Source organism: Chelmon rostratus, chromosome 15, assembly GCF_017976325.1.
Source record: "Chelmon rostratus isolate fCheRos1 chromosome 15, fCheRos1.pri, whole genome shotgun sequence".
NCBI lineage: Eukaryota > Metazoa > Chordata > Actinopteri > Chaetodontiformes > Chaetodontidae > Chelmon > Chelmon rostratus.
In genome coordinates, this window is record NC_055672.1 from 3,828,712 (window position 1) to 3,846,268 (window position 17,557).

At 44.7% G+C, this 17,557-nt stretch overlaps 1 protein-coding gene across 1 annotated transcript in view; it reads left to right on the top strand.

Annotated features, from left to right (window-relative positions):
- atrn (attractin) overlaps nucleotides 1-17,557 on the top strand; it is a 131,226-nt gene that overhangs the window by 27,099 nt on the left and 86,570 nt on the right. Inside the window, 8 exon segments of the mRNA XM_041953271.1 lie at nucleotides 492-741; nucleotides 1,438-1,621; nucleotides 3,039-3,193; nucleotides 7,148-7,232; nucleotides 11,893-12,116; nucleotides 13,531-13,652; nucleotides 14,500-14,638; nucleotides 15,050-15,231. Of these exon segments, the coding sequence (XP_041809205.1) occupies nucleotides 492-741; nucleotides 1,438-1,621; nucleotides 3,039-3,193; nucleotides 7,148-7,232; nucleotides 11,893-12,116; nucleotides 13,531-13,652; nucleotides 14,500-14,638; nucleotides 15,050-15,231 (1,341 nt within the window).

Genomic DNA, 17,557 nt, shown 5'->3' on the forward strand with positions numbered 1-17,557 from the left:
AGGTGGAAGGTTATTGGTGCTCAAGTTTTCATCTCTCTGAGAATCCTTTTTTCGCTGTGTTTAAGTTTCATTACGAGATTTCATTTGAGTGATGCTTCATGATCACCTGAGGGGTAACTGTACCAGACTCCGGATCAGCGGTAATGAGCTACAGTGTCACAGCTCTGGACTGGCTTCCTACATACTGACGGTCAGACCAGCATGTGGACAAATCGGCAGCTCAAACTTCCCCTTTCAAGCCTGTTTGCTTCTTTTTATGAGGATTCAGCAGTTTGATATGTTTTATACATCTTGTCTTTATTTGTGCTTATCAAACTACAGCTTGTCATTTGTTTAAGTTGCATAAGGTCTAAACATTTTATTCAACAAAATGTATAACAAAAAACTCTTAATCTTAATTTTAATAATAATGATTTTAATTTTTCATGCTGTAAATTTCAGTGGATACTTTCATTTTGTTCATGTCCGCTGTTCGTCTTTGTCCCCTCCAGGGGAAGATCTACATGTACGGAGGAAAGATCGACTCCACCGGTAATGTGTCCAGTCAGCTGTGGGTTTTCCACATCCAGAACCAGACCTGGGTGCTCCTGAGCCCGCGGGCCAAGGACCAGTACGCCGTGGTGGGACACTCGGCCCACATCGTCCCGCCTGTCCAGGAGGGGGCCGGTCCCATAATGCTGGTCCTGTTTGGGCACTGTCCTCTGTACGGTTACATCAGCCAGGTGCAGGAGTACAACATCGGTAAGTTGTGCTGACGGGGACGAGCAGAAAGCTGCGGCGCCTCGAGGCGATTTAGAAAGAGAAGAACTGTCTCCCAGGTTTCATCTTCGCACCAGCTTTGTGTCTTTGAGCGGTGCCCCCCAACCTTCAGCTGCTCCCATTTAGCTGATAGCCTGCCCTGGGTGTTAGTGCCTGAATATATCAGTTCATAACAACAGGAAGTTAACACTGGCCACTAAGGTGAAGCGACGGCGTTTCTGTGTGTTCATCGAATCCACCAACCTCATTGGCAGGCGGCCGGACTTCATTCAGAGGTCTCATTGTCTTCTAAAAGCCTCTCTGTCTGAGAAAATGAGATGAATTAACCTGCCGCTGTGGCCGATGGACATGAGTGCATCTCCTGTCTTCCCTTGAATGAAAGTGATTTTCATTTCCTGGATGACCACCAATAAAATCTGATGGCCGTCTGGCGCTACTTTCACACTTGTTTTCATTTTAGGGGCATAATGCAAAGATTCATTGGCTTAACTCTCCTTCACTAATGAGCCGCTGTGTAAGCTGAGTTAAGCTGTAATTACCTCCACTCCATCCCCGCTGGCATCAAAACCTGAATCCTCTTTCTTAACCTGGCTGCAGTTTCCCTTCACTTTCCTAGAGACGTTTCATTATATCGTGATTTTCTGTCGCTCAGTAAAAGTTGTCTCTGCGACCCTCCAGCCAAGAACACATGGAACATGGTGTCCACAGAGGGGGCGCTGGTCCAGGGCGGCTACGGCCACAGCAGCGTGTTCGACCCCGGCACCAGAGCCATCTACATCCACGGAGGCTACAAGGCCTTCAGTGCCAACAAGTACGGCCTGGCTGGAGACCTGTACAAGTTGGACGTGGACAAGAGGAAATGGTGAGGTTTTCATTTTGGTGCAGATTTTTATCTTCAACACTGTTACTGGAATGTCGTACAATGTGCAATTAGATGAAGTATGTAATGTGTTCTTGTAAAGTACAGCAGTTTCATTTCTTCAGGCCTCTAAAATGATTCTAATTAAACAGTGCGAGATGGAAAATCACTCTGATTGAACCCCATAGACGTGCACCCTGTGATGAGGTGCCACAAATAGAAAATGCGTCACATTAGGAGGTCAGAAGCAAGAAAGGTTGGCTGATTTGCAACACAGAAATGCGACATTTCTCCGACTCAAATGTGGTTTTAATTAGCAAAACTCGTTCACAAAATGCTGAACTCCTAAATTTGGGATGAAAATGTCAGAATGCAAGAATGAAGAATGTCTGAAAACATTTGCATCCAGTGAGTTAAAAAACCACACAGGTTTATTATTAAATGTGTTTCACTGAAATTGATTTATAATACAGTAACTAACCTTCACCAGAACAGTCTGCAGTGGTCATTTCCTCAATGTTACAGAAATAGCAACAAGAAAAAAAACCTTAAGATAACTTGAAATCTTTCAGTTTACTATATTCAGTTAAAGGATAACTTTCGTTTTTTACAACCTGGACCTTATTTCTAGCATTAAATACGACCATTTACTCATCCAGACAACTTTGGTGGCATTTGGAGTCGTTTTGAAGAAATTAGCCCCAGAGGAGCGGCGCGTATATCCGTATAATGCGAGTACTCGGGGCATCCATGCGCAGCCTCTATATAACGCATAATCTGCGGCGAAACTCGTTCATATTCCAATATTTAGTTATGATATGCTGCTGCTATTCCCCTCTGAGCGGGCGGTCGGCTAGTTTAGCTGTAGTTTGGCACAGCTATGGTTCGTTTTTGCGTATTCGTAGCCGACCAGCCAGAGTGTTGTGGCTGGCTGCTCGCAGCGTGCGGCGTTCGATAATGACATCATCCAAGTCAGAGGTAGTTGTCTAGAGACGCCGGATGTCGATAACATGCCACCACGGGCTCAGAGGGGAATAGCACCAGCATATCATAACAAAAAATTGGAATATGAACGAGTTTCGCCGCAGATTTTGCGTTATATAGAGGCTGCGCATGGATGCCCCGAGTACTCGCATTATACGGATATACGCGCCGCTCCTCTGGGGCTAATTTCTTCAAAACGACTCCAAATGCCACCAAAGTTGTCTGGGTGAGTAAATGGTCATATTTAATGCTGGAAATAAGGTCCAGGTTGTAAAAAACGAAAGTTATCCTTTAATATAAAGAGCTGTAAACAAAAATGAATTTTAGCATCTTTTCAGTTAGTTGCAGTTGCAGCACGTGTGAGGCTCATTTTATAGCAGCCAGCTAGCTGCTTGTGTAACAGCTGTATAACAACCATCACTGTGTGTCTGTGCAGGACCGTTCTGAGAGACAGCGGCTTCTTCCGTTACCTCCACACAGCAGTGATAGTGAGCGGGACGATGCTGGTGTTCGGAGGAAACACGCACAACGACACATCCATGAGCCACGGTGCCAAGTGCTTCTCCTCCGACTTCCTGGCCTACAGTCTGGGTCAGTAACACGCTCGCAGCAGCAGCAGCTTCTTCTTTCTCAGTGGCGCTCTGGCTGTTTCTGCTTAGCATGCATCATCTTTTTTTGCGCTGAGCTGCTTTGCATTCATGCAGTCGCGCAGACTCACACCTGGGAGCTGCTCAGTACAACTGCAGTGTTTTGTTGTTGGACACTGAGCTGCTCCACCGGAGCAGAGGAAGGTCAAATGTCGCAGCTGGACGTACACAAGCGCTAAACCGCTGCCACTTTCTGTACATCATACTCGGAATAATGCCGGCTTGGATTCTCCAGCAGTGCAGCGGTTCTGCATGTTCACACTAATCTCTGTAGCATTTCCATGCAGAATACATTCACATGTGACGTGATTTTCCTGGACAGAGGAAGAGAAACCGCTGGTTTTAAAGTGCATGCTGGAAGCTTCTTGTTTTTGTTTTCATGGATTATTCATGCACATATTAATCTTGTACTTTGCCGAGAGGGCTGGTTGCCCTCATTGTCTGGAGAGCTGAATCCAAGTTACTGGACTGGACTTGTGAACAAAGATGCTTTGCTGTTGAGGGTGATTCTGCTCTGTGTTAGAATCAAAACTTCAGTCCATCAGTTTGGAATCCACACATGGTGTCACCTTCACACACACACACACACACACCTGGTGTGTGGTAAAAAGTATGTGGACAAACCGGTCTGGTCTTGGTTAACGCCCTTCGTTCCAGTTCAGGAAAATCTGAATGCTACAGCACATCATAATATTTCAGACAATAATATTTTTCCAACTTTGTGGCAACAGATGTTTTTGTCCGTTTCCTGCTTCAACATGATGATTCCCCTGTTTTAAGCCAAGTCCATAATGAAATGGTTTCCCTAGTTTGGTGTTGAAGGACTTGACAGTCCACCTCAACCCCATCCAACACCTTTGATTTGAACTGGAGCTCCAGCCGTGAGCCAGGCCTCATTGCCAAACATCAGTAGCCGACCAGTCTGATGCTCTTCAGGCTGAATGGGAGCAAACCTCTGCAGCCAGTTTCCAAAATATCCTGGATAGACTGAAACCAGAATAGTGTAGGCTTTAGCGGTTGTGCTGCTTCGTACACCCAACTGGACCAAACGGAAGCCAAGCAGAAAACATCCCAAAAAGATGCTTAAATTTCTAACTCTCTGCTCAAAACACATGCTGCTGTGAGGACCTTATAGCATGAAAAATGTCCCAGAATCCTTTATTACTGTGCCGAGCGTCTGTGTTTTATTCATATTGGCCCCATACAGGAAAGTCAGGAAAACTGACAGATCAGACTTTATAGAACATCCAGTCGAGATGCAGTTCACACTCGACTTCTTGAGGATTTGTAGGTGATCAAAGCTTAATAATGTAACTACTAAACTCGACAGTGGATACAGTCTCAAGTTGTTCTTGTGTTTATTCTTGTGCTCTCCTCTTTTTACTGCTAAGGTGCCCTTAATCAAGATATTTAACCCTCAGTTTATGCAACACAGCTGCTCAGCAGCAGAGAGAGAGCGGCACAGAATGGCTCCATATGCGTCTGTACAAGGAAGGAGCAGAGTGTGGGACAGAAAATACCTTTACTCTGTTTATTAGTTAAATATGACGAGGAGTTGATGTCGATTCTAGCGTACTCTTTTTTGCATTCTAATTATAATCCCATTTAAAGTTCTCTGATGTGTCCTAATAGGAGTTAGTACAGCTTTGTCAGAAACCATATTGGCATCCTCATTTTGTTAACTGCCTCCAAACATTGTTGTAAATTGAGTCGGTCTCCTTCCGCAGTGCTGTCATAAGCTGCTCATTAATGGGAGGCATCAGTCTGTCTGGATGGAAGGGAGAATTCCCTGCAGGCCGCGAAACGGCCCCAGGACATTCTGTTTTTCTGTGTCATTATGAAGATGATTGACAGGCGGCGAAATTACAATCTCAGGGGCACAGGCACCCCCACCTCCCCTCTCTGTGCAACCAGCTTTTGTTCATGAGAATTGCATGTTGGGACTGAAACATCCCCAACAAACGCCCCTCATTTTTTCTTCTGCTCATCAGAGCGGTGCGCAGAGCAGACGATGGCCGCAGCAGCACACGTGGAAGCATCACATCAATTTAAATCTTGGCGTAGTGTCCCATTTATATGTTCTGTTACTGCATGTCCGCACTTGATTGGCATAATGAGACTAACTCATCTCACGCTAGTCACCACGTGAAACAAATTGTTTTCATGATTTCCCCGGAGAGTCCGCTTTCAAGTCAAACTTTAGGAATTAAAAACTTCAAGAGTTGTTGTTTTCCCCTTCCCCTGCTCTGACCTCTCTCTCTCTCCTTCCTGCCACTCCTCATCCTCTGTATGATTTTGTAATTGGACAGAAAGGACTAGTAGACTGTTTTCCTCTCCCCCACCAGACAGCTGCAGGGTCGGTGTCAGCAGCAGCTGCTCTGTAATTGTCTGGTAATTACAGCCGGGATGGGCTGAGCATCGAGGACTAATCGCCCCGCCTTAACAAGCTGAACTCAATTAGAGCGTAGAATTTAAGGCCCGTCCTCTGTCCTGATATTGGTGGATGGTGTCAAAATAAATCCCCGTTCCGAGGGGCATTGCACCAGCACGCCTGCAGTACAGCTGTGTGGCAGCAGAGGGCAGCGTCTACCTGTGAATGTGGCTCTCACAGATGTCAGTCTCTCCTCTGGGAGCCCATGATGACTTGCACTGCATTGTACTGACTGAAGGTGATGTACTGCAGACACTGTTCTGTTTTCCAGCAGCTTTGGCTTTCGGGCTCACGTTCCATCGCTTTTTCTTGTTTGTGTTGTTTTAGCGGTTTGCACAGACTCAAAATCGGTGTACACTGTCACACGCTGCTGGAGCTAATTTAAAAAACAACCCTAAAGGAACTATTACCATATTCATTCATTTCTTTACCCAGCAAGTGTTGACTTGATGATTTAGAGGATGAGAGATCTGGGTTCAAACTGGGCTAAATGTTGTTGAAGTGAAAGTTTTCTGACACCGAGGTTACACATGACTGTTTCGACAGCAACTTAGGAAGCAGTGGTTTTGTCCAACCCGAGCCTGGGGTCAGGGTACAAAACATTTGACGCTTAAAGTTTCATTTCTCTTCAGCTGAGGGACTCAAGGGTTTTGCACAGAATCCCATAAAAGATTTCCTGGAAGATTTCGTCCAAGATTATGATGAAGAGAACCTGCAGTGCTCAGTGGCATGCCCACCTTAAGGCCATATGCTTTGATGGGGGTTACAAGTGGACCTTGCTTCATTTTAAGGGGGACTGCATGTCTAAAAAAACTTAACTTTGAAATAAAATCAAGCCTGATTGTAACCTACACGTGCATCATTTGACTTGCAAATCACTAATTCAGTGCTGATGATGCACCTACTTATTTCTGTTCAGGGCTGTCTAATACCTGTTGGGTCCATCAGCATTGGGAGGTCAGATCAGACACATTTTATCATTTAATCTCCTGAATCCACTACCAAATCTGCTTATCGACTTATCCTTTCAAATCCCTCACCGAATCTCATTACATGTAGCTTTTATCATTTGCAGGTAGCCTGAGTTAGGAATGAAACTCAAAGATCTGTTGTCACTTTTTGGCGGGAGAGGGGCCAGAAGCACTGCAGATTTTAAAAACCTGTAGCCACAACCCGAACGTGAGATCAGCAGAGGAGTGTTTTCACAAGCGGAGGTCTCCTGTGAAACCGTATTTTATGAGCGTGTTTCTTTCCACACGCCGGAGACTCGCATGCCTGGCGGCAGTTTCTCGGTCAAGGACGCTTTCTGACTGACTCGTTGATTGACACGAGGATATGAGCTGTTAAAGGTCACGCTAACCACCCGTGGCGTGTCGGCTGAATTTCCACCTGCTGAAGACGACGTGTGATTAAATATGTGGAAGCAGGTCAACTGTCTGACCTCTTTGTGTCTTCTTTCCATTCCAGCGTGTGACGAGTGGACAGTGCTGCCTCGACCGGACCTCTACCACGACGTGAACCGCTTCGGACACTCGGCGGTCTTCAGTGACAGGTGATCATTTATGCATTGATTGCAGAGTGCGTCACTTAAAGGTAATATGGAAAATATATGTATATATGTATATATGTATATATGTTCTTAAATCGCTAAAATGCAAAACACAATGAAAGCAAAATACAGGATGAGATTGTTATCTTATGATTTGGGCAGATTCATAACATTAAATGATTATCATGAGACCTGCTGGGGCCTGCTAAAGTAGACTTACGTTAAATTCAGTTCAGTTCAATTAATAGACCATCAAAACACCAAATAAGGGAATATATTTTGGAAGAAGAACAGTACCAACACTTTACGCTGTTGAAGCAGCGCGTTTCAGAAGCATCATTGAAGCAGCTCTCTGCTCTGCTACACAGCTCGCACGTCTTTGTCGGAAGTGACGTCGGTCTGCACAGAGCAGGTCGAGCCCGGCAAACAAATCAACAAAACCTGAGCAAATCAATGAAATCAGGCAGACAAAAGGCTTCTGAAATGCTCCCGGCGGGGTTTGGAGCCATGTGGAGGACGCAACAAAATGTGACGGCGTTCCCGGTGGGATCTCTGGGTAACACACTGAAAACACACCACTCTGGGCTGGAGAGTAAATGCAGGAGAAATCTGCCAGTTTTCTGCAGTGCGCGGACACGTGCTCAGATTTCCTGTCTTAACCTAATTTCTCTCCGTAACCTTTTTCGTCGAGTGCATGCAAACCAGAGTGACAGGCCTTATTTCCACCGGGGCCCACGCATGTTTAATTATGCACTTGTTTTATTTAAAGACATGTTGAAGTGGAATATGTTATATAAACAAACACGCTCGCTACGCATCTGCATCACATGTAAATAAATGTAAGTCTTACATTAAGGGAGATTTTCTCGAGGGAGATTACGGTTTCCTTCGCCGCTTTCAGTTCTTTTATTCATGATCACATCTCCGCGCTCTTGCACCACGAGTGAACAGTGGGAACAGTTGGCAAACTGCACACACTCAGCGGACGCTGTTGGAGGGGAAAAGGGAAATGTATATCACACTAAACTGAGATATCTACTATTTGCTGGGGAAATGATTAAAAGTGATTGCTCCTGAGAAAGTAAAGGCATTGTGGGGCTCTGAAGTCATGAACTGAAACCTTTGCTGAAAATTGAGAACAGAAGTGCTCCATTATGCGATCAATTTTGATTATTTCCAGGCTAACTCATCATTCTGCATTGAGCTCTTTTGATTGCTTTCACTCACGCTGGACCTTGCAATTGAAATTGTTCACAATTTCCAGTGCGCAGATGGTCTCAGATTATTTCATGAATCATTTTATCGATCTGAATATGCAACCAAACACAAAATGTCTAATTCTTGATTCTTATTTACTCAGAAAAGCAATGTGGGAATTTTTTTTTTCCCAGTCTCTAATTCAGAAATCCACATGCAGAGTTAACAAAGAAAAATAGTCCTTTCAAGCCAAAGTACTATAAAGTCAATGACAGCAGCGGGGAAAAGGCAAACACTTGGAACCAAGGACAAGTGACAGAGAGACAGTATCGCAGAAAGAAACCAAACCTTGTTACCTTGGAAAGTAATCCTTTGTGCGTTCATACATGACATTTCATTATTAGTCCTCGATATGAATAGATTGTGATGGGATGGCGCTGCGGCCAGAAGGGATGACTCATCTGTAAGTGTTATCTGCACTGCCAGCAGAGCAAGACGCAGCGATCCATATTAAATTATACATCCTGTTGTAGAGGAACGCATCGAATATAAACACGAATCACCGGCCCCGTCGGAGTCAGTCGTCACTGACGGCCCCTGTTCCTCAGGAGCAATTAAGAGTTAAGAGTGCGTTCATTCATTGATTCACTCGGATTCAACACGATCGCGGCGTTCGAGGCAGAGAACAGCGAGCTTTACTTGAACGTTTTTACTGAGGAGAGGTCCAAAAGCGCTTTGCGGTACGACTTTAAAAACACATGAGGAGACGCGTAATGGGGTGAACAGGAAAATGTAGCCCAGAGGAAGCTGGTCACAGTTAATTTCAAGATGGCGCCACATGAGTGGCGAGCAGCTCCGACCACTTTTACAGTGTTTTTGTGCTTCTTGTGAAGAATGACATAAATCATAAAAGAAGAAAAATTGAATTTCTTTAATAATAATCATAATAAGAAGGAATCTATACAGTACATGCAATTCTTTTCATGCAGGAAACATTCAGGTCACGTGAGAAACAGTCACGTGACCTCCCAGGTGCGCTGAGGACTGGGTTTGTGCAAGTGGTTGATTTTTAATGACACAAAAGCGAGTGATGAAAGCACTCACTCGTCTCAAGATGTGGTTCTTTTTCTCGATGGGAAGCGTTGCACTCTCAGACGTTCTTCTAAGTTCAGTTTAAGTTTGAGTGTTGAAGGGAAGATCCTCAAGAAAACATCATTCACTCAATCAAATAAAGAGGCGTCGCCCCCCAGCACTGGAACCCTGATTACAGCCTCTGTGCAGTGGCCTCCAGTTGAATCCAGAATGGATTTTTCTAAGGTTTTCTTCTTTACTTTTAAAGCACTCCAAGCTCTGAGCTCATAGATTTGTGAGCTTTTTTTTTTTTACCCACGTGTACCTACACTCGACTTTCAACCTCAGATCCTGCTGCAAAACTCTGCCGGCAGTCCCCTGGTGGGGGCTTAAAACTAAAGGAGAGAGCGAGGAGTGCTGCTGACGTCAAGGCCCCTACAATCTGCAGCAGTCTTTCTTTTAAACTCCTCAGCGACGTCCTTTACATCTCTCCCAAAAACTGCATTTCTGCATCCAGGGCTCTTTCTGTGCCTCACTTTTAGCTTATTTGGATTGTCCCGCCCATATTTTTAGCATTTGCATTAGTTATTTTGTTCTCATTTTCTTTGAAGGTTATGACTATAATTATTATTCATTCAAGTGTTCATTCATCGTGTTCCCGCTCTTTTTAAGTCTTAAAGCGTCAGTTCAGATCTCACCATCAATTTGAATCACCGATGGAAACTGTTGATCGCATCTTTGTCCCGGGTCATTGTAAAGGAACATTTTATTTTTGATGTTAAGTAATTTTTTAATGGTCCGAGCAGCACAAAAACAACTCTATTCACCTCAGTTATATTCAGATGGAGGCAGACGTGGGGGCAGCCGTGGCCTAGAGGTTGGAGAAGCGGCTTGTCATCAGAAGGCCGGTTCGATTCCCCCACCGGACACCGGAAAAATTTGGGTGTGGTGGAGTATCCCCTCCCCCTTTATTAGCCGGCTGATGTGCCCTTGAGCTAGGCACTTTAACCCCTACATGCTCCCCGGGCGAGTGTGTTTCACTGCATGTTGCATGTGTGTGTTTCAATCAGCGAAGGGTTAAATGCAGAGAAGTAATTTCCCAGTTTGGGATCAATAAAGTAAATTAAAAAAAAAAAGAAATCTCAGAGATGGATATTTAAAAGAAAGTGTCAGTTATTTCTTTATTTAGTCTTCGTCCTGTGCCAGATGTCCACGTTAGTTTTTACTGTATGTAGTCAGCCTCATCTTTAAAGCCAGATTTTAGTTGACTTAATGCCCATTTTAGTGTTATATTAACCAAAGAAAACCTGAACTATTTTAGTCTAGTTTTTTTTTTCTTTTTTTGTCATTTGAGTAAGATTTGATCTTGTCTTTATCGGATGAAAAACACAGGTTGAATGATTAATTCTCCACGATTGATCCAGACATCTGGGGTCTGATGCTCTCTTTAAAACTATTTTAAAACAATGTAAGCTGTACAGGCAATAAAACGCTTTGAATTCAGTACAGGATGAACTTTGTCCTCTGAACAATGGAAATAATACTGTAACCTGCCTCGGCAGCCAATTCTGGACCACATTCTGATAAAAATGTATTTGGTTTATTCTCAGCCTCATTGTGACAAAAATGGGCCTAAATATCACCTCGTGTGTTTCTGTAAGGTAGTTGATGGAAGTTACTCTGGTCCTGAGTGTGTCATTCTAGTCTGGACTTTCTGTCAGTGAAAATAAAGATTTTGGTAAAGTTATTATCACGGTCAGAGCTCAATAACGAGTTTTCGTTAACTAAATGAACACTAATGAGAAAATGTGTTCTGTAATTTGGGAGAACCAACCCTTCTTAATTCGTCCTTTCACTGTCTGGGTCGTCCTTTGCTTCTCTGCAGCGACTCGCCTCTTTCATGTGGTCCCGCGTTCTCCTCCTCCTGATCTGTGCGCTCAGCAGGACGTCCAGAGCAGAACTGTTTGATGTGTGCCCTCCGCCGTCCGAAGGGACTCATGATCAGACTGGTGCAATTTACCCATCCACCCCGGCCCAGCTGCCGCCACCAGCACGCACGCACGCACGCACACACACTCCCAGTCTCTGAGTCGCACACTAATCCCAGCAGCTGAACAGAGGCCAGTGGAGGAAGATGTTCAGAAATGCCCCAGACCCTGTATCTAAACACACACACCCACACACAGCCGGGGGGGGGGGGGGGGTTTAAAAGACGGGTTGAAGCCCAGAGATGAGGAGGAGCACTCGGACTAAGCTTCTCTGGATCTTACAGCACACAAAAGTGACTGGAGAACTGGAGACGATTGCAGGCTTGTTTCACTCCCTGAATCCCCTCCCTCTTTGCCCCCCCCTCTCCCTGTAGCCCTCTAATATCTTCTCTCCTCTCGTCTTACAGCGTGATGTACGTGTTCGGCGGCTTCAACAGCCTGCTGCTCAGCGACGTCCTCATGTACACCTCGCCCAGCTGCTCGGCCTTCTCCAGCCCGGCGTCCTGCGGCCAGGCCTGGCCGGGGATCCAGTGCGTCTGGAACAGCACCCAGGGGACCTGCCTGCCCTGGGAGAGCAGCGCCGCGGGAATCGAGCAGCAGCAGCTGCCGGCGTCCTGTAGCACGCGATCGTGTAGGTGACGCCGCCGTCGAAATCCTCTGCCGTGTGAAACTGATCCGAGATGATTTTAGATTCCTGCTGCCTTTTCTCGAGTGTCTGCAGAACTCATCTGCATTCACGACACTGACGTCTGAAGGCAGAAACCGCTCGTCTGTCGAGGACCACCAGTGCACTCTTGCAAATCAGAACAAGATTGGCAAAAACAAAAAAAAGAACGCATGTGTGTAAATGTGGGAAACGTGTCTTTCATGCACCTTTAGAAACAGATGCTGCTTTTTATCATGTTTTTAAGTCATTCAAGCCAATATATTTCATAATATCAGACACGATGATCGAAAATGTCACCTTGGGGTCTGTCTTTCCATTTTTCGAGATTTTCTGACATGTTTTGAACAAAACTTTTAAACTATCAGTCAAAATAAACAGCAGATAAATCACAAGTGGAAACAGTTGCAGCCCAAAAAAGAAAGGCCCGAAAAGAAAAGGACACATTTCCTGCGCTGATGTCACCCTGATGTCATCGATTTATCCGTGTTTGTTTCCAGAAACCGGTTCATGATGATAGTGATTGTCCAACAATCATGCAGCCTTACTAGAGTGTGTGTGCACGAGTGTGTGTGTTTGTCATGCATTGATTTGTCCTATAAACACATCTGTCCATCTGTCTGTCTGTCCGTGTATATACATACACATGTGTGCGTGCACGTGCGTGCATGCATGCGATTGGACAGGAAGAGGTAATCACCGGGGACGGTTCAGTCTGGTCTCTCCACTTTCTGCTGAGAATTCTCTTCTGTTTGCTGTTTGCTACCATTTGTCACAAAGACTCCTCGGTTTCTCCAACACGGCCATCTCATTTTCTGGTGCCGGCGTCTCCAGAAGCGCCGGCAGATGGAAACTGCGCCCCGGAATATCTTTAAGGCGCATTTAATACCACCGAGGCCTTTGTGCTGCGCTGTCTGTCTGCCAGTCGCCCTGCCCCAGTTTCCCCAGAAGAAAGCTCACGATCAGGAGGTGTTGACTGATCTGTGCACAGCAGAATCACAATGACCTAAACTGCTGCAGAAGAAATGAAAAAGAACTCCTGCACTTTCAGTAGATTAACATTAAATTGTGAGAAGTGTGAAGTTGAGTTACTTTTACCTTTGATACTTATATATATAATACTAATAATACTTAGTTGCATGCTTTTGGAGCAGCACTTTGACTTGTACAGTTACAGTGGTATTAGTACTTTTACTTAAGTAGAAGATGTGAATACTCTTAACTCTTCCAACTAATGATTTAAAAACAAACGAGCTATAACAACACTAGAAAGTGGGCCACCTGTAAACTGCCTTTCCTCCACTTTGCAAACACAGCAAACGATCATATCTGTCATACACATCGTTTTTAGAAATGTTTAATGTTCTTCCACATTTTGCAGATGCTGATAACGAGAGGTGTGACCAGTACACTGACTGCTACAGCTGCACTGCAAACACCAACGGCTGCCAGTGGTGTTCAGTCCAGTGTGTGTCTCTGGGAAGCAACTGCACCTCTGCGTCGGTACGTAAACTGACCCTGCCGACGATGCTAACCCTGCTGCTGAGAGGATAAAGGGACATCACAGCTAACTGCATGTCAACGACAAGCAAGTCCAAGCTTTTAAAGATGTCCTTTAGTCACTACCAGCTGTAGCAGGATGTGGGTGGCGGGTAAACCCCTGTGATAAAACACACTAGTATATAACTTTTTACATGAATACGTGGTCTCCTTGTTATTATGAACAGGCTCTTTGAAGCACAGATGGATGAATGCTCAGACACTTTGGCTTCCTGGAGCCACTTCCAGTGCGACTCCACTGACTCTGGCAGAGTTTTAGGATACAGAAATGTTCGGCTGAGGGTTATTACAGCGAAGGAATTGGGATATGTCAGATCTGAGTAATGATTAGATCACGTTAGAAGTACTGATGATGCACACTCTTGTTTCCAGCACATGATTTGTCAATCTGTGATTAAATCGCTGCTTGTTTACATTCAATGCGGCACCCAGAGACAGCTCATGGGTCTCCTCCAGGAATCTTTTCTGCATTTTTTTCTAAATTTTTTGATTGATAAGGGTCAGTCTGTCTGATTACAGTTATTTGGAAATTTAATTCATGTGATAATCTGCCCTTCTACTCAAGTAGCTGCAGTGTAAGACAAAAAAATCTTTTCAGTTTGGATGTAATAAGATTCTTCTTCATTATGTCTTCAAAGACTTCAATCCTTTTCAATGAAAGTCTCATGAATCTGGAAAGAGCTGAATAACCATGTCATATGAGCGGGTGTCGTTTATGCAGCATGAAATGTAATGAGGTGCTTCGAGTCCTAAAAGTTGACGCCTGTTATTTCCTGCTTCCTCTTCCCAGGGGGCCATTGGGGAGTATGAAGTTTGCCCCAAGGACAACCCCTCGTACGTGTGCAACAAGAAAACCAGCTGCAAGAGCTGCGCTGTGGACCAGAACTGTCAATGGGAGCTCCGGAACCAGGAGTGCATCTCACTGCCAGGTACCTGTGGAAGTTAGGAAGTAAAACTGAGCCTCTGGGTCTCGTATACGAAGAGGCTGGAAGATTAAAGGGATGACAGAGAAGAGAAAACATCGCTGCCACACAAAATTGTTTGTTTGTTTTTTCAGATTTTCCTCTAATTTCTTGTGAAATACTGGTTTGTTTTCCCTCTTCAGACATTTGAAATATATTAAATTCAGTGTTGATGGCTGGGCTGCTCCCTCATCACAACTCTTTTGAGACTTGTTTTTAAGGGCTATAAAACAAAAAGTTTGGAAACCGCTGCTTTTGGTGATGAAAAAGGATTGACGGATATACTGATGATGAAGGTGCTGCCAACTTGCGAATCAGCCCGACACCCTGTCGCATCTGTCGTACCAACCGCCTCCTCGTCTGTTCCCTCCATTCCAGAAAACGTGTGCGGTGAAAGTTGGCATCTGGTGGGCAACTCCTGTCTGAAGTTCATCACGGCAAAGGACTCGTACGACAACGCCAAGCTGGCCTGCCGGAGCCACAACGCCGTCCTGGCCTCGCTGACCACGCAGAAGAAGGTGGACTTTGTCCTGAAGGAGCTGCAGATCATGAGCGTGGTGGTAAGGAGGAGGGGGGGTGGGGATCAGTCCCGGGTATTAATTATCAGATTAGAGAAAGTTAAATATTCTCCACGGGGAAATTGGGTCGTCACGGCAGCGGCGAATGAGATGCCGATAACGCTTGAGCTGCACAAAGAGTGGCGGAGATAAACGGGATAATTCCTGCAAAAAGATCACACCAACATCATGACTGAAGAGCGACATAGCAACAAAATGAATAAAGATACCGTTCATAGAGCCTCTTCTTTGATGGAGTTCTGATCATGTTGATCAGAGGCTGGTGTGCACGGATGAAAGGAGAAAAATCCAAGAGCAGAGACGTTAATTCAAGGAAGAAAACTACAAAAGAACCCATCTTTATTTACTGTGTTATCTCTGATTAATGACCAAAACCGTGACTGCGGTGCGCCGTTTGAATTCTTGCACTCGGATGTCTTTGTGGTAGTTTCCCTCTTTTGAAACGTTGTCTTTTCATCTGCAGGTGAGCTCTGCTTGGACTCTTTTTGCCTATAACGTTCGGACCAGTGAGCGTGAAACAAATCTCCCATTAACAGATTCTTTCCTCAGAGCTCAGGCATCTCTTACTCGCTCCATTAGAGCAAATGTGCAGAAATCTATCCCGGCAATCGACTAGCCGCCGCAGTCATCGGACGCTGGTCACATCACATCCACAGATAGATGTGTGAGTGATGGGGAACGTGCAGGGTGCTAGCTTTAATCTTTGCTTCAAATCTGTACACATGCATAACACATAGAGGAAAAAGCACCGTTTGCACATGTTGACTGGTGCTGAGAGAAGCAGCGTACATGCTTTACTGAAGAGATCCTGAATGTATTTGTCTTTGAAGATGTGTGTTTAGCCTTGTAGCTTTGATCCCGCTCCCTTTATTCTTGGCAGCTTGAGATGTTGACAATCACGAAATCCAGTATAAGCTTATACATGCAATATACTCACTGTACACTGGATTGAGTGTGAGTGTTGGTTTAAGGGTAAGATTTAAATTAAAACTCGGCTGCGCTGAGTCAAACAGAGTGATTAAACTTGATTTGATTTCGAAATGCTAATTCACAATGATGGCAAACCAGGCACTCTCTGGTTCCAGCGTCTTTAATGTGAGGATTAGCTGCTTTCCTTTCTAAATCATTGTATAATGAATATTTTTGTTGTTCAAACAAAATCATATTTCAAACGAGGCCTCACTCTGGCCTCTGTGATGGGCTTTTTTCACAATTTCCTGACATTTTGTGTCCTGGATGATGAATCGATCAATTGATTAATCAAGAAAATAAGATGCAGAATAAAGGATAATAAAAATAATTGTTAAGTGCATTTCAAAAATGTCCAGAAAGGCCTCTACAAAATGAACAGGTTTCTTCTGCAAAAAGTAGAGCTCACACTTCCATTTTTATGAATTAATAAGTGCTTTTTTATGGCGAGGGGCACATTATTGGCCTAATCACAGCTGAATTTGTCTAAATATTTCAGCTGGTGTCTACACAGTTCACTGAAAGTGTTGCATAATCCCGAATGTGTCAGAAGCACTGCAAGAGAGTACAGCTCTAACAGCCTGCTGTGCACTTAGCTGAAACATGGTGTCGTCTACAGCCGCAGTCCTGCTTTAGTTCCTCTGTAGATCTCCCGGCAGGCACAAACACGGCCATCCCTCGCTGAAGCCGCCCATGCAAAATTGCAAACCACTTATGATCCGACAAAGTGCCCAGGAGCCACCACATGGCTTACGCAGCGTTGAAGCTGGAAAAGACCAGAACATTTGAGTCTAAATCACAAAGTGGGGCTGGAATTGATGAGTGTTTTCAATCCATACTGATGAAATAGTTTAGATTTCCCCTGCTGGTCAGTTTGTGTGTAAAGATAGAGAAGCAATTAAACCAAACTCCTCTGGAATGACGCTGGTGTTCAAACTGTCCGGTTCAACAGTGAAATGCTGTGCAAGCGCAGAGAGTCTGAAACACGCTTCACACTTTCTGCTGTGTTTTATCAGCACTGTTTGTGCTCTTTAGCAGTTCCAGCTATTTTCAGACGGGATCCATCAATCCAAGAAATACAATTAAATCCCGATGGAACAGTAATTCGACCGACGTCTGAGAGAGATCGAGCTCTCTTTGTTTACTACGACTGCAACAGCGTGGTCATTGATTAGAGATGGGATGGATAACAGAGCCTCCCGAGTCAAGTGAAGTAAAGCTGCTTTTATTGCAGCTCAGTCAGTTCGGGGGAATTTATGTCAGTACTGACGAAGCGTTGCTGTTTTTTGTTGATGATCAGGCCAAAGTTGTGATTTCTGACTAAAAAAACTTTAAAATC